General features: G+C 45.1%; 1 protein-coding gene across 1 annotated transcript; it reads left to right on the top strand.

Annotated features, from left to right (window-relative positions):
* The first annotated feature begins 20 nt into the window (after positions 1-20).
* appl2 (adaptor protein, phosphotyrosine interaction, PH domain and leucine zipper containing 2) lies at positions 21-17314 on the top strand. Its single transcript, XM_036520332.1, has 21 exons — positions 21-237; positions 2997-3095; positions 3359-3418; positions 4093-4164; positions 6623-6710; positions 6877-6918; positions 7181-7239; positions 7399-7545; positions 7919-8001; positions 8282-8434; positions 9845-10033; positions 10800-10842; positions 11122-11178; positions 12580-12674; positions 12795-12947; positions 13172-13224; positions 13329-13503; positions 13869-13905; positions 13994-14149; positions 14253-14300; positions 14591-17314. The coding sequence occupies exons 1-21, from the start codon at positions 184-186 to the stop codon at positions 14720-14722; spliced, it is 1995 nt and encodes a 664-aa protein (XP_036376225.1). The 5' UTR covers positions 21-183; the 3' UTR covers positions 14723-17314.
* The last annotated feature ends 75 nt before the right edge of the window (positions 17315-17389 follow it).

Below are 17389 nucleotides of genomic sequence, written 5' to 3'. Positions count from 1 at the left end.
CGCAAACGGTCTTTATTGGAGATAGGTTCGCAGTGTATTTGCTCACTCCGGTGCTCGCGTTTGCACCGTGGCTGCTGTGACCGTCTGCAAACAAACCGTGTGTCGACCGCTGCAACACAGCTCTCTGGGAAAGCGAGTCCATACGCTAAATAATTCAATACTGTTCTTTCCTCTGTGAACAAGATGCCGGCCGTCCACAAACTACTTCTGGAAGATGCCCTGCAGGACAGTCCGCAGGTAAATTGGTCAAAAGCGTCTCGTTTTCGCATTCCTCATATTATTCTGTTCGGTAGACATGTTGCGTTCAAGCAAAATGGACATGATGGAAAACTTAGGCTCGTATCTATTAAGCTACTATACCCAAAACGCTGCGTTCGCTATTTAGTACCGGAAGTTTGTAAATGCTGTACATTTTCGGGGTTGTTCGAACACTATTAAGCGAGGCAGACGTATGTAAGATCTGAAATGTCATGATCGTGAATGCTCCATCTGCTTTATTTGCATAAGCCCTGTCAAGCGGCAGTTTTCCTCCACGTCTGTGACGTCCACAGTGCAGTTGATGGGGGAAACCTTTTAAATAAAGACAATAATTACATGCCTTTTCCTGCGAGAGCGATGCTCCATTTGTGCTTTACGTGTTTGAAACACAGCCTTTAAACACTCTCACATCAGAACCTTAGTGATCTCTCACAGGGGTTTGGGGGGTTTGTATTAAACACTGCGCTAGGCCCGCTCAGAGACGCACGGAGGATGGATTTGGTTTGATGGAATCCACAAAAAAGAGCTAGCGGGCTTGCTAATGCACAGAGGGTTTTGTACAGCGCCATGACAGCGGGCAACAGGAGCTGAAGTAGTATTGTTTTTAACCGGATTCATTTACTGTTTTAATGGTTTCCCAGTACTGATTTACAGACAAACATAACATATCGTGATTTTGAGCATGTAGACTTCGAAGTCAAATGATTTACCCCGAACCAAATATATGCTTGTTGACTAATTACATTCTGTATTTTTACAGGAGCGAAATTGCTACGTAAAGAGAATCGATTTTTGCTGCCATGTGTGTTGAAATAGGTCAGATGGGATTTTTACAAAGTAACAGTGGATATTTGCCTCTTTTCAGTTCATTTCTTGTAAGCATTTAAATTTAATGGGCAAAAACGTGGTCTTTTAAGATAATGGATGATACGGACATGCTGCGTTTTTTCTGGATGGGTGGGTGTGACTATACTTGTGTATAAAGTCTCCAGGACTGAATCCATTTTTGTGACTCAACAGGGAGAAAGTCCTTATGAAAAACACCCTGTCTGGCTAGGATATTACAAGGAATGAGTATTGCAAAAGAGATTAGTTGTTGTTAGGAATATTAACTTTACACATACAATATAAGTGTGTTAGTTTTTCTGCTGTAATGCATTCCATACCAGAGGTATTGTTTTTTTTTTTTTTTTTTTTTTTTTTTTAATGCGTACAGCTGAGCTTAAGAGTGCAAAAACAAATGAATAATTTTGCAAATAATCCCTGTAACTGCAGGCAGGCACAATTAAAATTATACCGTGCACACATGCTTTCTCAGTTATACCATCTGTCATTGTAGTGTTAAATAGTGTAAGGAAATGTAAACTTCAAAATAGACAGTTATCAAGTGTCAGCTGGCCAGGTAGATAAAGCTCGGCAATGCCATAATTATGGCATTGGAGCCGTCCCCAGCCGTCCCTTTTCTCTGAGGTTATATGCACTGAAGCCCTTTATTTTATACAACAGCACAGCTTCAGATGTGTTATTTTGCTCACACCACTTATTAGAATAAACACATTAAACAAGTGTGATTGTTTTGCACATCTGCAGTATTAGCTAATTAAAGTTTCAAACACTAACTAATCATGTGTACATGTATTTCTTTAAAAAATACACTACATTTGATGTTAAATAAGGCAGAAAATGACAAATTCTGTTATATATAAATAATATTAGAGTAAACAGTGTGTAATATTCTCTTGTGGCCAGTTAGAGGTTACACACATTTTACAGTAAAACTTCACAGTTAGCTAGCATTTATCTGTATGTGTAAAGAATACATGAATTTACTTATGAAAGGAACACTCAGTGAGGGATACATGCAACCATAAATACTTCTTAGACTCTTAGGTACAGGCCAATGAAGTTTGCAATGTCTTGGGTCTTGAGGGAAATGGCATCAGTAAGTTGCCTTGAAAGTTAAAGTGTAATTATTTTAGTAATAATCTAAGGTTAATTGAAGTGGGTTCCTGTCAATATTAGCAAGCTATGTACAAGGGATGTTTGCAGTGGTTTCTGGGATGGTGTTTTTATGCTTCCATGCTTGAGGTGACAGTCAGTCCAGGGAAGTGATAATCAGACAAGGGGTTATTTAAGGTCTGATTTTGAACCACCTCGCTTCAGTAACTATGCTTAGAAACTGTCATTCATGCAGCAGGTTTGTCTTTCTGACTGCCAGAGCCAGGGACTGACAGTTTAAGGCACGGCTTTGCTGGCCTGGAGCTGTGCTCCACAGTTACCCCTTAATGAAGTGAAAGGCCTTTCTGAGCATAATATCCAGTGTCATCGTTTCACCCGCAGCGGTAATGGCCAGTGTTACCCTTACTGCTCAGTAGGGGTCCTCTCTACAGTTTAATGCCAGCAGCTGTCATGTACAGTACAGCAGACATGGCTCCAAAAAGTGTCTGTGTTTCCCATTAAATACATCTGTGTAATGTGAGAATTATAGCAGCTAATGTTAGAAATAATGTGTGTTCCAGTCATCCACAGTCAGTGCACACATTGCATTGTTTGCTTTTCAGCATCTAAACCACACCCATGCCACCTGGGATCTAAGGTGTACTCGCAAAGCAAATAAAAATGACGCAAAGGCCAGTCACTGTGCCTCTAAGGTGTGTCTCAGAACGACAGGCCCTGACTCTGTGTGTGTGTGTGTGTGTGTGTGTGTGTGTGTGTGTGTGTGTGTGTTTGACCCACAGACCCGTTCCTTGCTCAGTGTGTTTGAAGAGGATGCTGGGACACTCACAGACTACACCAATCAGCTGCTTCAGTCTATGCAGAGAGTGTATGGAGCTCAGGTAGGAGGGCACGTGCAGCACTGTAAACCAGCTTATACTCTGAATGGTATAGTGAAGTTTCACACATTCATAGTTTTTCTGAATCCTGTTGTGGTGAACCGAGTGTTCTGAGTATATGATCTGCACAGTTTGAGTTTACTCTACTACTTTACAATCTACTTTACAGTAGATTTTGGTTACAAACCAAAGAAGGTAGTTGAGAAGATGATCATGTTTCATTGGCTACTTTTCACTGGTCCATGATGCCTTTCTGTGCTTTGCAGAATGAGATGGCGCTGGCCACAGAACAGCTGTCCAAGCAGCTTTTGGAGTATGAGAAGCAGGTAAGCGAGCGAGAGCTGTCCGAGTCCTGGGTGGGACTTACTCTTCTGATGGAAGACACAGCCCAAGTCTCAGATTTTGGCATTGCTTTATGTGAAGATATATACACGTCACACGTGTATAAACAGAGTATAAAACTGCCAGTGACAACAGTGAAGGCAAACTGGTCTGAGAAGTTGACCTGTTGATGCCAGATCCTGTGTCTCCTTGGGTTACCAGTCTGATTTACATCTGAACTTCAGAATTATACTGCAGGTCCAAATCCTATTAAGAATGTAAATCTGAATAAAAGCTTGTTCTCCGTGTTGCAACATTCTGTGGTAAGTAAGATGTATTGGATCTGAAGTTCATATATCAGAGTGGAGCGGCATGAGTTCATTGGTTAGGATTGTTTAAGATCATAACACTCAGCATATTACAGCTGGATTTGCAGGCGCACATTCCTGTTTTCTGAAAGATTAAGCTCTTATTTTGCTGTGGGTTGTTTTGACTACAGAATTAGTTTCATTCATTGCTGATCTGCGCAAAAATATGTGTGAAAATGTACTGGTAAACACCAGCCTGCGGCGAGTGCCGTCCAGGCGTGGACCTGTAGTGTTCCTCTTCCCATTAGACATTGCACACGGATTGATAATGGTTGTTTTGAATCGAAATTTGCCTTTGATGTCATCTACAGAACTTCACCCTTGGGAAGGGCGATGAGGAGGTCATCAGTACGCTGCAGCACTTTGCAAAAGCGGTGGAGGAGGTGAGTGTGAAACCTGCAGCGCCACAGCGTGGGTAAACAGACAGAGAGCTGCTTTGTGGGGTCTGCTGTTAGCCGAGTCACAGCATACAACACACAGCACCGGCCGGAGGCAGTGCGCTTTGTCAGACCCGGCAATCTGACCACGTCTGGTGAGTGTAAGGATTCATACTTGCCTTACTCAGTTTCACAGTTTGGATTATCTACTGATCAATGATTTGTGGGTATTCTTACAGCAGCTCCTGTAGTGATAGTGCCATCCAGTGGACGGAAGGCCCACTGCAGCCGTAGATGGGCCTTCCTCTGCACCCCAGTCAGCCTCCAATGGTTGCAGTAACATTCAGGCAGATGTGGAAATCATGTGATTATTAAAGGCCTGCCGTAAATGTCACGATGGTAAATAGCTGTTTTGAATGGTAGCCTTCTGAACAAGCTACCACTCTAACATACCCTAACTTGATGTGTGACTTAGTCATAATGCAGGGAAGAACCACAGGGTACAAGGAAATGCACAAACAGCATAATTCTCTCTATGGGGGATGGGAGGCCCAGCTTTGAAGCAGGTGTAAAATCCATCTGGGAATGGCAGGGGGGATTTAACAGATGGGCTAGCTCGGACACTCTCCCAAGGTCATTTGCATTGTTGTAGTTAAAGGTAAAACCAAAGTCGAAGCTACAGCATAATGTTGTACAACGTAATACTGAGGTCCGTGGGCATTACATAGCAGGTTTTTAAGTGCTTAGTGTGTCCAGTAGAAAACACCTTTACCTTTTTTCACAAAACTGCCCTAGGACCTTTTTCAGGGGTGAGAAAGGGTCTGAGTTCCTGTTGGAGTTGCAGTGCTCTGATTTTTGTGTGTGAGATGGAATGTTTATTGTTAAGGAAGCATCTGTTTGAAGGAAACACAGGCTGGACAGAGCTGAATCTGCTTTCACTCTCCAGAAGGGCAGAGAGGGCAGGAGTGGGAGTGAGTCATACAGCAAATCTAACTACCCATAATAAGAGGTAAAGGCGCACAGTGCATTGTGGAGATAAGTATCAGGCTTTTAGACGGCCTATGATGGGGCAGACCCGCTGGCCAGAGGCTCCAGTGCGCATGCTGTGAGATGGAGACAGAGTGCTGCGGCAGTAACTGCTAGTGGGAGGATATAGTCAGCCAACATGTACAGTGGGTTACTGTGTGCATTACTTTCTGTTAGTATTAATGTGTTGGATGGTTGGAATGAATGTGTTGGTGGGATACACTGTCATTGGTGGTACACTGTTAATCTATGTGGCGATGGACAGTTAATGATAATTTTGTATTGTATGCTTGTGTTTGTGATTGGGATTGTTTGTTAACTGTATTGAATTGTTAATGGTAGAACGCATTAATCCTGCCATCTGTAATAGCCAGCTCTAAACCACGCCTTTACAGTGGTAATAGGCTGCATCATCCTGTTCTGTTAACCTGTGCCATAGTGAGTCAGATGAGTGGGTATGTGTTTGTCTGTCATTGGCTGTCTGATGTATAAAGGTCCTTGTCTCTGTGGGAGAGATGGATTTGCCCAACAGGGTGTGGCTGGACGCCTCTTGTGAGGGGCAGCTGTCTGTCCATCTGTTTAAATGCATCCGCATCTTTGGTTTGTTGTTTTTTATTAGTACTGTGATAAAGATCGCTGAACTGCATTTTTTGATCACATGCGTTTGTGGCTGATTCGGGCGTGCAAGTTGGCTGGCCTGTGACACTGCCTACCATCATTCATTCGTAATGTGAACCATTTTCAATGTGGAGATTTCCTCAAGGGGGTGTTTTTACACCCCTTTTAACCTGTACACATTGTATAGAGTAGTGTGAATAAATCAATGTTTGTTTATAGAAAGCCTGCTTCAAAGGCATTATTATATTTTCTGCCACTAAATGGTTCTCTGGTTATGTAAAAAAACTGACTCAAATGGAGAAGGAATTAACTTAGTCCATTCAAGGACACCATGGGGTTTAGTATATAAAACTGATTAGGATCCAAATTATCTTCAGCCTAAGCACAGGGTTTTAAGCTTTCACTCAGGGAATGTGGTGATTCATATGTGGGCCAGTTTGTTTAAAACTGCCTATTTAATTCTGACATTAATTAACAGTTCCCATTAGCATGCATTACAGGCCAGCTGTCAGAGGGCAGCCTGTAGAGCTTTGAGTGTGTGGGTCCAGGGAGAATTTGGCCAAAAGATTTCCAAAAGTTTCACAAAGGTCTCCTGTTTGGCCCGAGATTAATATGGGGCAGTACTGGTCATTCTTATTAGCACTGTGTCTCTCAGGTGCAATGGAAGTTATATTTAGGCTCTGCTTGGGAGAGCTTAAACAGAGTGTAGAGTCAGTCCTGCAATGCAGCATGGGTTGCGCTTGGTGTGTGTTCTGACAGTGTGTGTACGCACACACTCAGTAAACGTGCTCCTCCGGCCGCTCTCTTCTCTCGCCCTCAGCTGAACTCCCTGCACGCCGAGCTGGCCACACAGATGGCCGACAGGATGGTGTTTCCCATGGTGCAGTTCAGAGAGAAGGACCTCACAGGTAGCAGCGTGCACAACACCAGCTGTGCTGCCCTCACAGTCAGCCAGCTCCGCCCACCTCATATGCTTCGTGGCTGGATTAGAACTAAATACAAAAACATTACAGCGCGTATTTCTCATTACCTGCCGTTTGCTGCCGTGTCACATGATGTGCATTTATATTTCAGAAATAAGCACCTTGAAAGAAATATTCGGCATCTCCAGCGATGGTAGGTAAACGAATCTTAAAGGCTTGACTGACATTCACAAGCTTAAATGAGTTGGGAGTGTGTTAAAATTATTTTCCTGTTAGAGATGTGAGGAATTAAGATAATTTACATTTGAAGTTAATGAATAATACTACTGTTTATGTTAAATTGTAGTTGAAATTTAGCCTTCTGTGTGGAGTGAGGTTTGAGCAAAGGCGAATGAAGATATGAATTTCATTGGAAGAGTCTAGCATGCACATTGTTTTTGAATGTGCCTTTGCAGAGCATGAGGCTTCCATGGTGAAGTACAGCCGATTGCCTAAGAAGAGAGAGAATGAGAAGGTGAGCTGTTGAGCTTCCAAAGAAGCATCTATAACCATATAATAGGTTTGTGATGTGGTATTGTGTAGCCAGTAGGTAAGGGTTTACCACTGCAATGGTGTGGTGTTGGGTCACAGGTGATTGTGTAACTGCGCTGGTGTGGTGTCTCGTGCTCTGCAGCTGAAGGCGGAAATTGTGACGGAGGTGGCTTACACCAGGAGGAAGCAGCACCAGGCCTCCATGCAGTATTACTGTGCCCTCAACGCCCTGCAGTACCGCAAGAGAGTGGCCATGCTGGAGCCTCTGCTGGGATACACACAGGCACAGGTGCAGATGCACTCACATCGTGTCCACCCCTCTCTATTAAATCACACCTGTGCCGTCAGTAAGGTAGCATAAGGAGGTCCAGCCCGGAGGCTGTTAGCACAGTCGCTTCATCTGTCGTGAGTTCCACCTCTTTAACTCTCAGACGTACATTTGCAGAGACTGTTACTACCTGTGTGGATGGCAGGTTGTGTGCGACTTGCATACAGATTGTCAATCCCGAGCAGTGTGGCTACTTTCACACTGGGCCAAGCACACAAAAACTGCATGTCATCCTGCATGCTGACACCTACACGATGTGATGGGACAGAATCATGTAAATGGATCCTTGCTTGACCCCGGGAAGCCTGTCTGACAAACCCTCTCTCCCACCCAGATGAACTTCTTCAAGAAAGGCATGGATTTGGTTTCAAAGAAAATGGACAGCTTTCTCACCTCAGTCTCCAGCATGACGCAAAGGTAGGGTCACCTTTCCGCCAGTATCTCAACCCGCCCCTGCCTCAGGATCAGCCAGGATCCGGCCTCATCGTCTGTGGGAGGATTCGCAACTCCCAGGAGATGAACCCACAGCACAGAGTTTATCTCCTGTGATTAATAGAGGAGTTTTATGTAAATCTGTCACAACGTTTCACACCTACGCTGGAAGTTTATCAAAAGCTCGACATGCATGCTAATCACTGTTAGAGGCTGAAAAGCAGCAGCTGTCAGCGGTGTGTGGTCTGTGTCTCCCCCCCCCCAGCATCCAGGCCCAGCTGGACTCTGAGGCCGAGACCATGCGTCTGTCCCAGAAGGAGCTGCTGTCTGTGGACGACACAGTTTACATGCCCGACCGCGACCGCGAACCTGTCAACCGCACCCTCATACAGAAGGCTGGCTACCTCAACATCAGGAAGTACGCAAGCACTTGAGTTTGTTATGTTGGCATTTGGATGTTCAGCAGAACACAAAGACAGCCACAACAGAATGCCTCTATTTTCGTCTGTATGCCTTGAAAGCATATAAGAACATGGCATAACCAATTAGCCGGCCATGTCTGGCCTTAAGTAGGTGGAGGCTGGAGAACAGTCACATAATTGTGCGTGTACGCACTCAGGCTTCTGTGTTATTGATTGTAGGATTTTAAAATAACATGTAATGTGAAGGAACGCTATATGAAATCAGTTATAAATACAGAAAATGCGTTTGTGCCTCCGTGTGTTCTCGAGATGATGGCTGGCATTGCTTCTGTAGCAGATGATGAATCACAGGGAGCCACTTCACTCGCTACATCACTTATGGACGACTGGAGGTCTACCCCTCAAGCCTGTTTTACATACTACCTCAAATCACCTCTTTCTGGAGGAGTGGAGCCACCTGTTCACCCACAGTTTGTTTTGTAGATATAAGGTGATTTTAATCTTGTTGGGATTCAGGTGGTGTAACCATACATCTCCCAGAAGAAGGATGTGTTGCTTGTCTGTTTGCGTGAAACACAAACACTACTTGTCATCATTATTTTATTTTGAAGTAGAGTAAAAATACATAGTCATTTACCTTACAGCGGTGCCTTTAGAATGTCATTGGAACTGAACTGTTTTGTGAAAATGTGAGTACCACTGTGAGTTAATCGCCTTAACTTTCTAAAGTGACTTGTTAAATGTCAGTGGGTAATACCTACCCCTCCTGCCCTTCAGAAACAGGTGATGACAGGTGATATGGAGAACAGTAGGTGGAGCATTGTTAAACAGGCAACACAGGACATATTGATCAGATTATAATGTGAAACAGGGTTAATTAAGCATTAAAACCGATTAGCAGTTAGCAAGGAACATGATGCAAAGTAGATAAGGGCACTGGATCTTGATGCAAGTGGTTAACATTGTTCTTTTGTTACTTTTGTTGAAAAGAAATCTGAGCAGAACAATCTGTTTGACCGAAGAAGGCTCCACAGACGCAGCGAGCGGTGAAGTGATTGAGTAGTCAAGCTATTTACATGTACTTTCTGCGCTTGAATATCACGGGGTCATGAGAGTCCTTACAGCAGAAAGGAAAGCGTTCTCTGGTGTACTATTTAATCTAATGATACACTGTGCTGCCGCTTCAAGTGCTATTCGCACGCAGTTATGACGAACAATGCCTTTTTCCACTAGAATTGACTTGAACTCCTTTGCTATGACTCATGCCTGTGGAGAGACCTTGAATCTGGAGGAGGTTTCTCTCTGAATGAAAGAAAGAGAAATAAGTTGTTGAAATACTTTGAATTGAGCCGTACTTGGAGCAGTCTCACTCAGACTCAATTATCTCCCTCTGTTTTGTCCCACAGTAAAACAGGCCTGGTGACCACAGCCTGGGACCGGCTTTATTTCTTCACCCAGGGAGGGAACCTGATGTGCCAGCCGCGCGGGGCTGTGGCTGGGGGCATGGTCCTGGACCTGGACAACAGCTCCGTCATGGCGGTGGAGTGTGAGGACCGGCGATACTGCTTTCAGATCACCTCCCCTTCTGGTAAAACGTACGGTGAACCACAACGCCTCCACACCCTGTTTCTGCCCAGACAAGTGACCTCATCCCAGAAACACTGCAAACAGACATGACAGAAAACACTCACGTTTTGAACGCATTCACAAGGTTAAAGGCAGAAGCGTCACAGTGTGTCAGCAGTTGCCCAGATCAGCCCCTTTCCACCTGTTGAGGTTCATCCCTTCATAAGTGTAAATGTTTGATTGATGTGGCGAGTCTTTGGCCCGTGGCTGGCAGTGTGTTATGTGAGTATCCCACCAGCTCCGTTATGAGAGTGTTAACGTCAGTCAATGCATTTGGAGGATTAATTGGCAACACGCTTTGTATCAGTTTCTACTTTGCATTACCTTGTTTGAAAGGTTCTGCTGTCTTTTTGCAAATGAAAACACAGGCGTCTGATTGGTTAAAACTTGTTTGTGATAAACAACATCAGTCATCAGCAATGTGGAAAGCACCCGAACAGCTTCTGCTCTCTGTGATAAGCAGCCATTATTGTAGCGGAGCAAAAGTAGCTGTTATACAGTGGTTTCACAAAGAGCAAGATTACAGTACCAATGACTGGTAGGTTTTATGGATGAATAATGTCTGTTGTCCTTAGCTGACATAAACACATAATGTACTTGAATAACAGCACCTGAATAATGTCAGTATTGAAAAGAAATGGTTTCTAAAGTGATAAAGAGCATTTGTTAAGATTTTTTTCTGAAAGTGCTTCACTTAAAAATATTTTTTGGTAATACATTTTCATTTGGTTTTAGGTCTATAATTCTTCAAGCGGAAAGCAAAAAAGAGTATGAGGAGGTATGCATTTATCATTTCAAAAATAGAGGCTCCACAGTTATTTCACAAACAGTGTGCAGAAGTGTCCATGGTTATAGCTGGAACTCTATAATTGGACAGCAGTAGATTTTAAGTGATGTGGCATAAAATTTCGATATTACTGCGAAGCCCTGTAAGTTGTTGACAGAATTGCATTTACATGTTTTATAATATCCGTTAGTTTGCAGGTTATAGATGCTGTTTTATATGTCTTGTGTTTGTATGCCATCTCACTGCTTTCACATTGTGCTTGCTCTGCAGTGGATCTGCACTCTGAACAACATCTCCCGACAGATCTACCTGACTGACAACCCTGAGGTACCTTTCCACTGACAACTGCTCTTCATCCTCAGACATGACCATAAGGAGTGATATGATTCCCAGCATTAAGATTAGAGGTTATTCAGTCATGCTGAGTACCACTACTCCATAGTGTTCAGTTCAAATCCAGCACATTGCTGCTGAACAGTACTTTTTTAACAGAAGCAGAAGGGTGGTTTTGTGTTCTGTCTCTTGTATGACACACCATTCTTTTTAATGTGAAATTGCGTACCTAATGGAGGTTTCATGTACTATAGCCAGAACATGTTTTTATTATGCAAAAAACTGATATGTCTGTCAAAGGCAGCAGTACGGAGGTGTTAGTCCAATAGGCCTGATAGATGCGGTTTTTCCAGCAGCACATTAGGACCGGGCCGCTATGGCCCTGTGAAATAGTAATATTGTGACTCATGAGGTCTGATTAATCACCAGGAGAGCAAGCTGATTAATCTCTCTCTCTCTCTGTTGAAAATGGGGCTCTGTAGCACAAACATAATCACACTGGTGGATTTCATCCATTACATTCCTATCTGCTTCCTCTCTCCCTCACTGTCCATCTTTAGATTTACACTGTCAGCTGTTTATGCCAAAACAGGAAGAGGAAATGCACTCGGTCTGACCTGCTCAGACCTGGTAGCTGTTGAAATGTGTTCCATATTCACTGAGATGTGCCAGAGCATTGCTGATCTCATACACTGTATGGATATACTGTTCTGAATACCAATGAGTACTTATTAACAGCAGTGTGCTGGAAGAGGGTGCCATCTTGTGGCAGGATTTATCAGTCACAATATGATCAATGAAAAATTGCAGTGCGCAGTTGTCTGCAATGGAACCATTTCTTTTTGTAAGACAAAAAACAGCACTCAGAAATATGGGGAAGGTGCATGCATTTTGTGGGTAAATATACAATATGTTTAAAAATATATACAGGCAAAGAGGTTTGTTCTCAGAACTGTATAAAAATCACCTTCAAAATCAATACAAGGCCTTTTTATAAATTTAAAACAAAACAAGAAACCATTTCAGCAGCATTGTTTGAGTAATTTGTGACTTTCAAAACAGCAAAGGAAAAAGATCTTACAAGTTTGCAGACCGGTCCACAGTAGATTGAGGCTGTCTTAATGGGTTTACAGTCTCTTAAATCCCTGGACTTCAAACTAAGTAACTGCAGACGAAAGTCCATGCAAATGCCAAACAAACACTAAATAAGTAAACATGGTTTTGCTGTAATTCCTCTGTAGTGCTCTTATTGAGGTATGGTAGGCCTGCATGTCAGTGCTGAGTTGGGGTGTGGCAGCAGTGTTGGGGAGGTAGGGTTGTGTCCCCTGCTGGTAGATTGTGGCTGTAGGCAGTATGAGTAATGATGTTCTCTGTCCCGCTCCCTGCTCTGCCCAGGCGGTGGCCATCAGGCTGAATCAGACCGCTATCCAGGCCGTCACACCCATCACCAGCTTTGAGAAGAGACTGGAGGGCTCCCCCCACCCCGACAGGTCAGGGCTCCTGAAGGTCATTTCTTCTGTACATCTGCAGTGATCTGTGGCACTGTGGCTGCCATGTTACAGGGATGCTCTGCTGAAGGATGTCGTCTTTCTCTGTCTGTGGGCCTAAAGGGCGAAGCCTGGTGCCACACAGCCCTCCACAGAGACCCCAAAGGCCTCCAGGAACCCAGAGCCAGAGGACCTGATCGCCCCCGGCACCCCCATCCAGTTTGACATCATGCTCCCCGCCTCAGAGTTTCTGGACCAGAACAGGGCAGGAGGAAGGTAAAAAACACCTGCCTGTGTGTGTGCGTGTGTGTGTGTGTGTGTGTGTGTACGTGCGTGTCCGTGAGACTGTGTGCGTGCGTGTGTGTGTGTGTGTGTGTGTGTGTGTGTGTGTACGTGCGTGTCCGTGTGACTGTGTGTGTGTGTGTGTGTATGCCAGAGTGGTATGTGTGCCCCAATTGAAAGCCCGAGAGGTGGATGACCTCAGCCTCCTGTCCCTGCAGGCGCACCAACCCCTTTGGGGAGACAGATGAGGACAGCTCTCCTGACACTGATGGTGAGTGGAGTGTGAGCAGGGCTGTGTTCAGCAGCAGCAGCAGCAGCAGCAGCAGCAGCTCTCTGGCTCCGTGTGGCTCAGTGCTGCTGTGTCTCCCCCCTCAGACCCGCTCCTGCAGCAGGTGTTTGCCGTGCGCTTCCTGGGCTCCATGGCGGTGCGCTCGGGACACACGCAGGAGGTGATCTACGAGGCCATGCGGCAGGTGCTGGCCGCCCGCGCCATCCACAACATCTTCCGCACCACCGAGGCCCACCTCATGGTCACCAGCAGCTGCCTGAGGTGAGGGGACCTGGCCGAGCTCTGAGAGGTGCTCTCAGCCGCCAGCCTTACTGCTGCTGTTAAACTCTTTCCTTTTACACTGACTTCAGGGGTGCTCCAGGCTGCCTTTTTCCTTTTTGTCAGGGGTTTTCTGTGTTCTTTCATTCCGTCTGGCAAATGCACTTTTGTCCAGCTCTTTGTGACAGTTCACAGTTCATATGCTGTAAGAAACACGTTTTGATTGATATGCTATGTAGTTTGATCTCCTTCTGAGTTAGACAATTATGAGACAAAGATGCAAGCACAGCCCAGCTAAAATGACAGTGTTATATACATGTAGTTTGTCTGATAGACACTAAACAGGTGTTTGCTCTCCTTTCCCGCAGGCTGATTGACCCTCAGACGCAGGTCACCAGAATAAGTGTGAGTGTGTGATGCTTGCCTCTCTTACACTGAATAGCGGTTAGCCCCTTTCATCAGCTCTGAAAACACATCTCTCCCATCCCCTCAGTTCCAGCTGCAGGACGTGACTCAGTTTGCGGCCCACCAGGAGAACGGGAGGCTGATGGGCTTAGTGGTGGAGGGGCGCGACTGGGGCGAGGGGGCAGAGGAGGGCGAGCCCACCTTCAGCGCCTTCGTCTTCGAGAGCAACACAGAGGGGGAGAAGGTGCGCTCCAGTAATACACTTAAATGCACATTTAAAAATGCATTCTCATGGCAACGTGTGTGCAAATCATTACAAACTCCTCTGCAATTTCTCATTTTCACAGATATGTTACACTATAAGTTTGGGAAAGGAGATCATAGAAGCAAAAAAGGTAATTCCATCTAATTGAACATTCATCAAAGTGACTGTTAGTAATTTTGAAAGTCAGAAGTGTCTAGCAAATAAAATGAATGTCTAAGTTTATCTTGGCTCAAATGAAAAATAGAGCCACAATTACTGTCAGATTTAGCCACTTCTATGCCACCAGTGGAAAGCTGAGACACGTAAGGTTTTGATTCTTTTCCAGCCTCTTTAGTGTAGCTTTAGCCAGTGCTGTAAGGGGCTGTAAGGGGCTATGTTGTGACAGCTTGTGTGTGAGTGTGACTCCCCCATGTTCTCTAGGACCCAGAGGCTCTGGCACAGCTGATGAAGTCCATGCCTCTGACCAACGATGGCAAGTTCCTGCTGCTGGACAGCGAGACGGGCGGGGCGGAGAACGGAGCGGGACAGGAGGAGGTGGAGTCTGAGGCCTAGCTGAGCCGGGCCGCACCGAGCCTAACCGAGCCAGAGGCACGGGAAGGTGCACTCACACACGTCCCCCTCACAGGGCTTTCAGTATTTTCATGCAACTCTCTCCAACTCCTGCGCAGCCTATTGTGTCTCTTAAGTGTATGTTTTGCAAATGATTATCAGGCTAAGCTCCCATAGAAAGGAAGGGTGTGTAGAGGAGCTAGAAAGGCCCTGCAGAGTTCAGGTGAGCCGTTCTCTCATTTACACCTCTCACATGAAGTCCGTGGTCCAATGAAGTAAAACTTTCCAAATAGATGTTCAGGACATACAGCGAAGACTCAGGAGAAGCGAGACCATATTTTCAATGAAGCATTTCACTCACATATGCAATTATATATGACTGCATTTTCCAGGTCCTTCAATGTTTATTTAGTTCACATGGGTGCAGAAGACTGAAGGGGGAGTATGAGCATCTCCAGAATGCTCAAATCCACCTAGATTTACTGCAACCTTCTGATGAAGAGAATGTCATTTTTTCAGCCTGCTCAGTTTACCTCAGTTCCAGACTTCAGATTCCTCTCAAATATTGCCAGTGATTGTCATATTCCAGGTTATGACAGGGGCATTTTTAATTTTCAGATGCCTAAGATCATCCTAACAGTTGGTAGACGTGTTTGAGTCAGCATTGCTTATGTTACTGATTTGTCTTCTGAAAAATGATGAAAAGCAGCTGGAGATGAAAGAGGATGGAGTAGAAGCGTGGTCCCTCTTTCAGCGCGGGAGTCAGCGTCTGAGACTGAGAGTGGCGAAGCAGTCGCAGCAATTCACACCGTCCTGTAACGGTAAAATATGACGCATCCCATCTAAATGGGTTTTTAATAACCAGGCCGCAAATGAATGCTTACGCAGCGCGGCATTCCGGGCTGAAAAAACACATGGTGTGCCTGTGCGGGAGAGACTGCTGACTCCGTAATTCGGTGCATGACCTCGTGTAATGAGATTTGAGACTGAAAAAGCCATAACATTAAGCCTGCGCCGAGAGCGGCCGCTGCCAGAGCGGGGCACTGGAGTGCGGAGGGAGAGCGCCCCGCAACCTTCTGTCCGGCCAGCTGCACAACCAAGATAATCCACAAAATGAAGATAATCAGACGCCCTCCTCTTGCATTAAGATGATCTCTGCTTCACGTGTGCACGAGACAACAGGCTTTGCTTACAGTGCATGCATGTGTTTGTGTGGGATATATTGTCGGTTCAAAACAGGCAGGGGGTTCATATACTGTTTTAACACGCATGGTCCATTAGTACTATATTCAGTTTGAGAGGCAGGAGATTTTAAAAACTCTGCCTGGATTAGTTAGTGGTTTGCTGTACCCAGAGCAGTTACAACTGAAATGAATGTTGTTCTTGCCCTAATGTGCACAGAAAGGATCAGGGCAGTGACATGAACATCAAGCCGTTTCAGGTCTGGAATGGCCCCTAGTGTAGTAGACTATCAGCAATGGTACTAAAGAGCCTGGTCAGCTCTAGTCATTGGAGTAGATCATGGATTTAAGTGGCTTTTCTTTGCACTCTGAATTAGAAGGTGAACCCATTAGAATGAACCCAGAACTGTGGGTAGCTGTTGTGAGGGACCATTTATTTCAGAAGAAGCTGGAGCAGCCTTGAAGGATTTTTTTTGTCTACCTGTTGTTTTTTCGTTTTGTTTCCTCAAGGGCTGTTGTCACAGAATACTTTTTATGTGTAACGCAGTTGCTAATCAGCCACTGAAGGAGCGGTAGGGGTAACGTCTGCATTGTTTACATGTCAAACTGTGAAAGGCGCCTTTGCTGACAGTGAGGATGCAGCCTCGATTAATGCCAGTGTCGTCTGTCCTGTTTCACCCTGCCAGGATCCGTTTGCTTTTATTCGCCATGTACTTTACAGCCGCTGCTGGAAGTCATGCCGTTTTCCTTTCTTAGCATGAGGTGAAAACTTCATAAAAGCAAGTTCTGCCTTTGCTCAGCTCCATATTACCCGGGACTGCGGCTACGCTCACACACGCAACACTGCAGAGCCCCGCCCGGACCCACTTCACCTGGTCACGCATGGAGATAGCCACCAGCAGAGTGCAACAGCAAACTGCAGGATGTGTATCTTGGACTCCCACAGAAGAGAAGTGCGAGGTAATAGCCTGGTGATTGTACAGTTTCCCTGAAAACCAGCACTGCTTTCATCTGTGATTACAGGGCAGAGCACCTCTCCTGATTCAGCCAGTGACCAGCACAGAGCTCACTTGTCTCTTCACTCAGTCTGAAGTTAGGAGAGATGACTGCAAATGTTTACAGTAATTTGAGGGAGCGTTTTTTGAGATCTCGTGAGTCATCATGAGTTGACTGTGAAGTGGAGCGGGTCTCGCTGTTCTTTGCAATGGAGCGTGTTTTCACACTTTGATTAAAATGTGTCAGTCAGCGTGTCAGCAACAGGAGCAAGTGCTGTAGGTGGATTCAGCAGTTGGGCCGGCTGGAGTGTGTGTGAACGTAGCCTTCATCGTATGGACAGACCTTGTGTTCACTTCTGTAAGGCTTTGCATAGTTTGTATTTTCTACATCCATTTAACTCATGACCTTTAATAAAAGTAATGACACCTTTTCTACTCCTTTCATCATTGTGGGGTGGTTTTTTGACAGGTCTTACAGCAATACCTCACACCCA

This window comes from Megalops cyprinoides, chromosome 25 (genome assembly GCF_013368585.1).
Source record: "Megalops cyprinoides isolate fMegCyp1 chromosome 25, fMegCyp1.pri, whole genome shotgun sequence".
Classification (NCBI taxonomy): Eukaryota; Metazoa; Chordata; class Actinopteri; order Elopiformes; family Megalopidae; genus Megalops; species Megalops cyprinoides.
The sequence above is the reverse complement of the archived record's forward strand: the minus strand, read 5'-3'. Positions and strand labels throughout refer to the sequence as shown.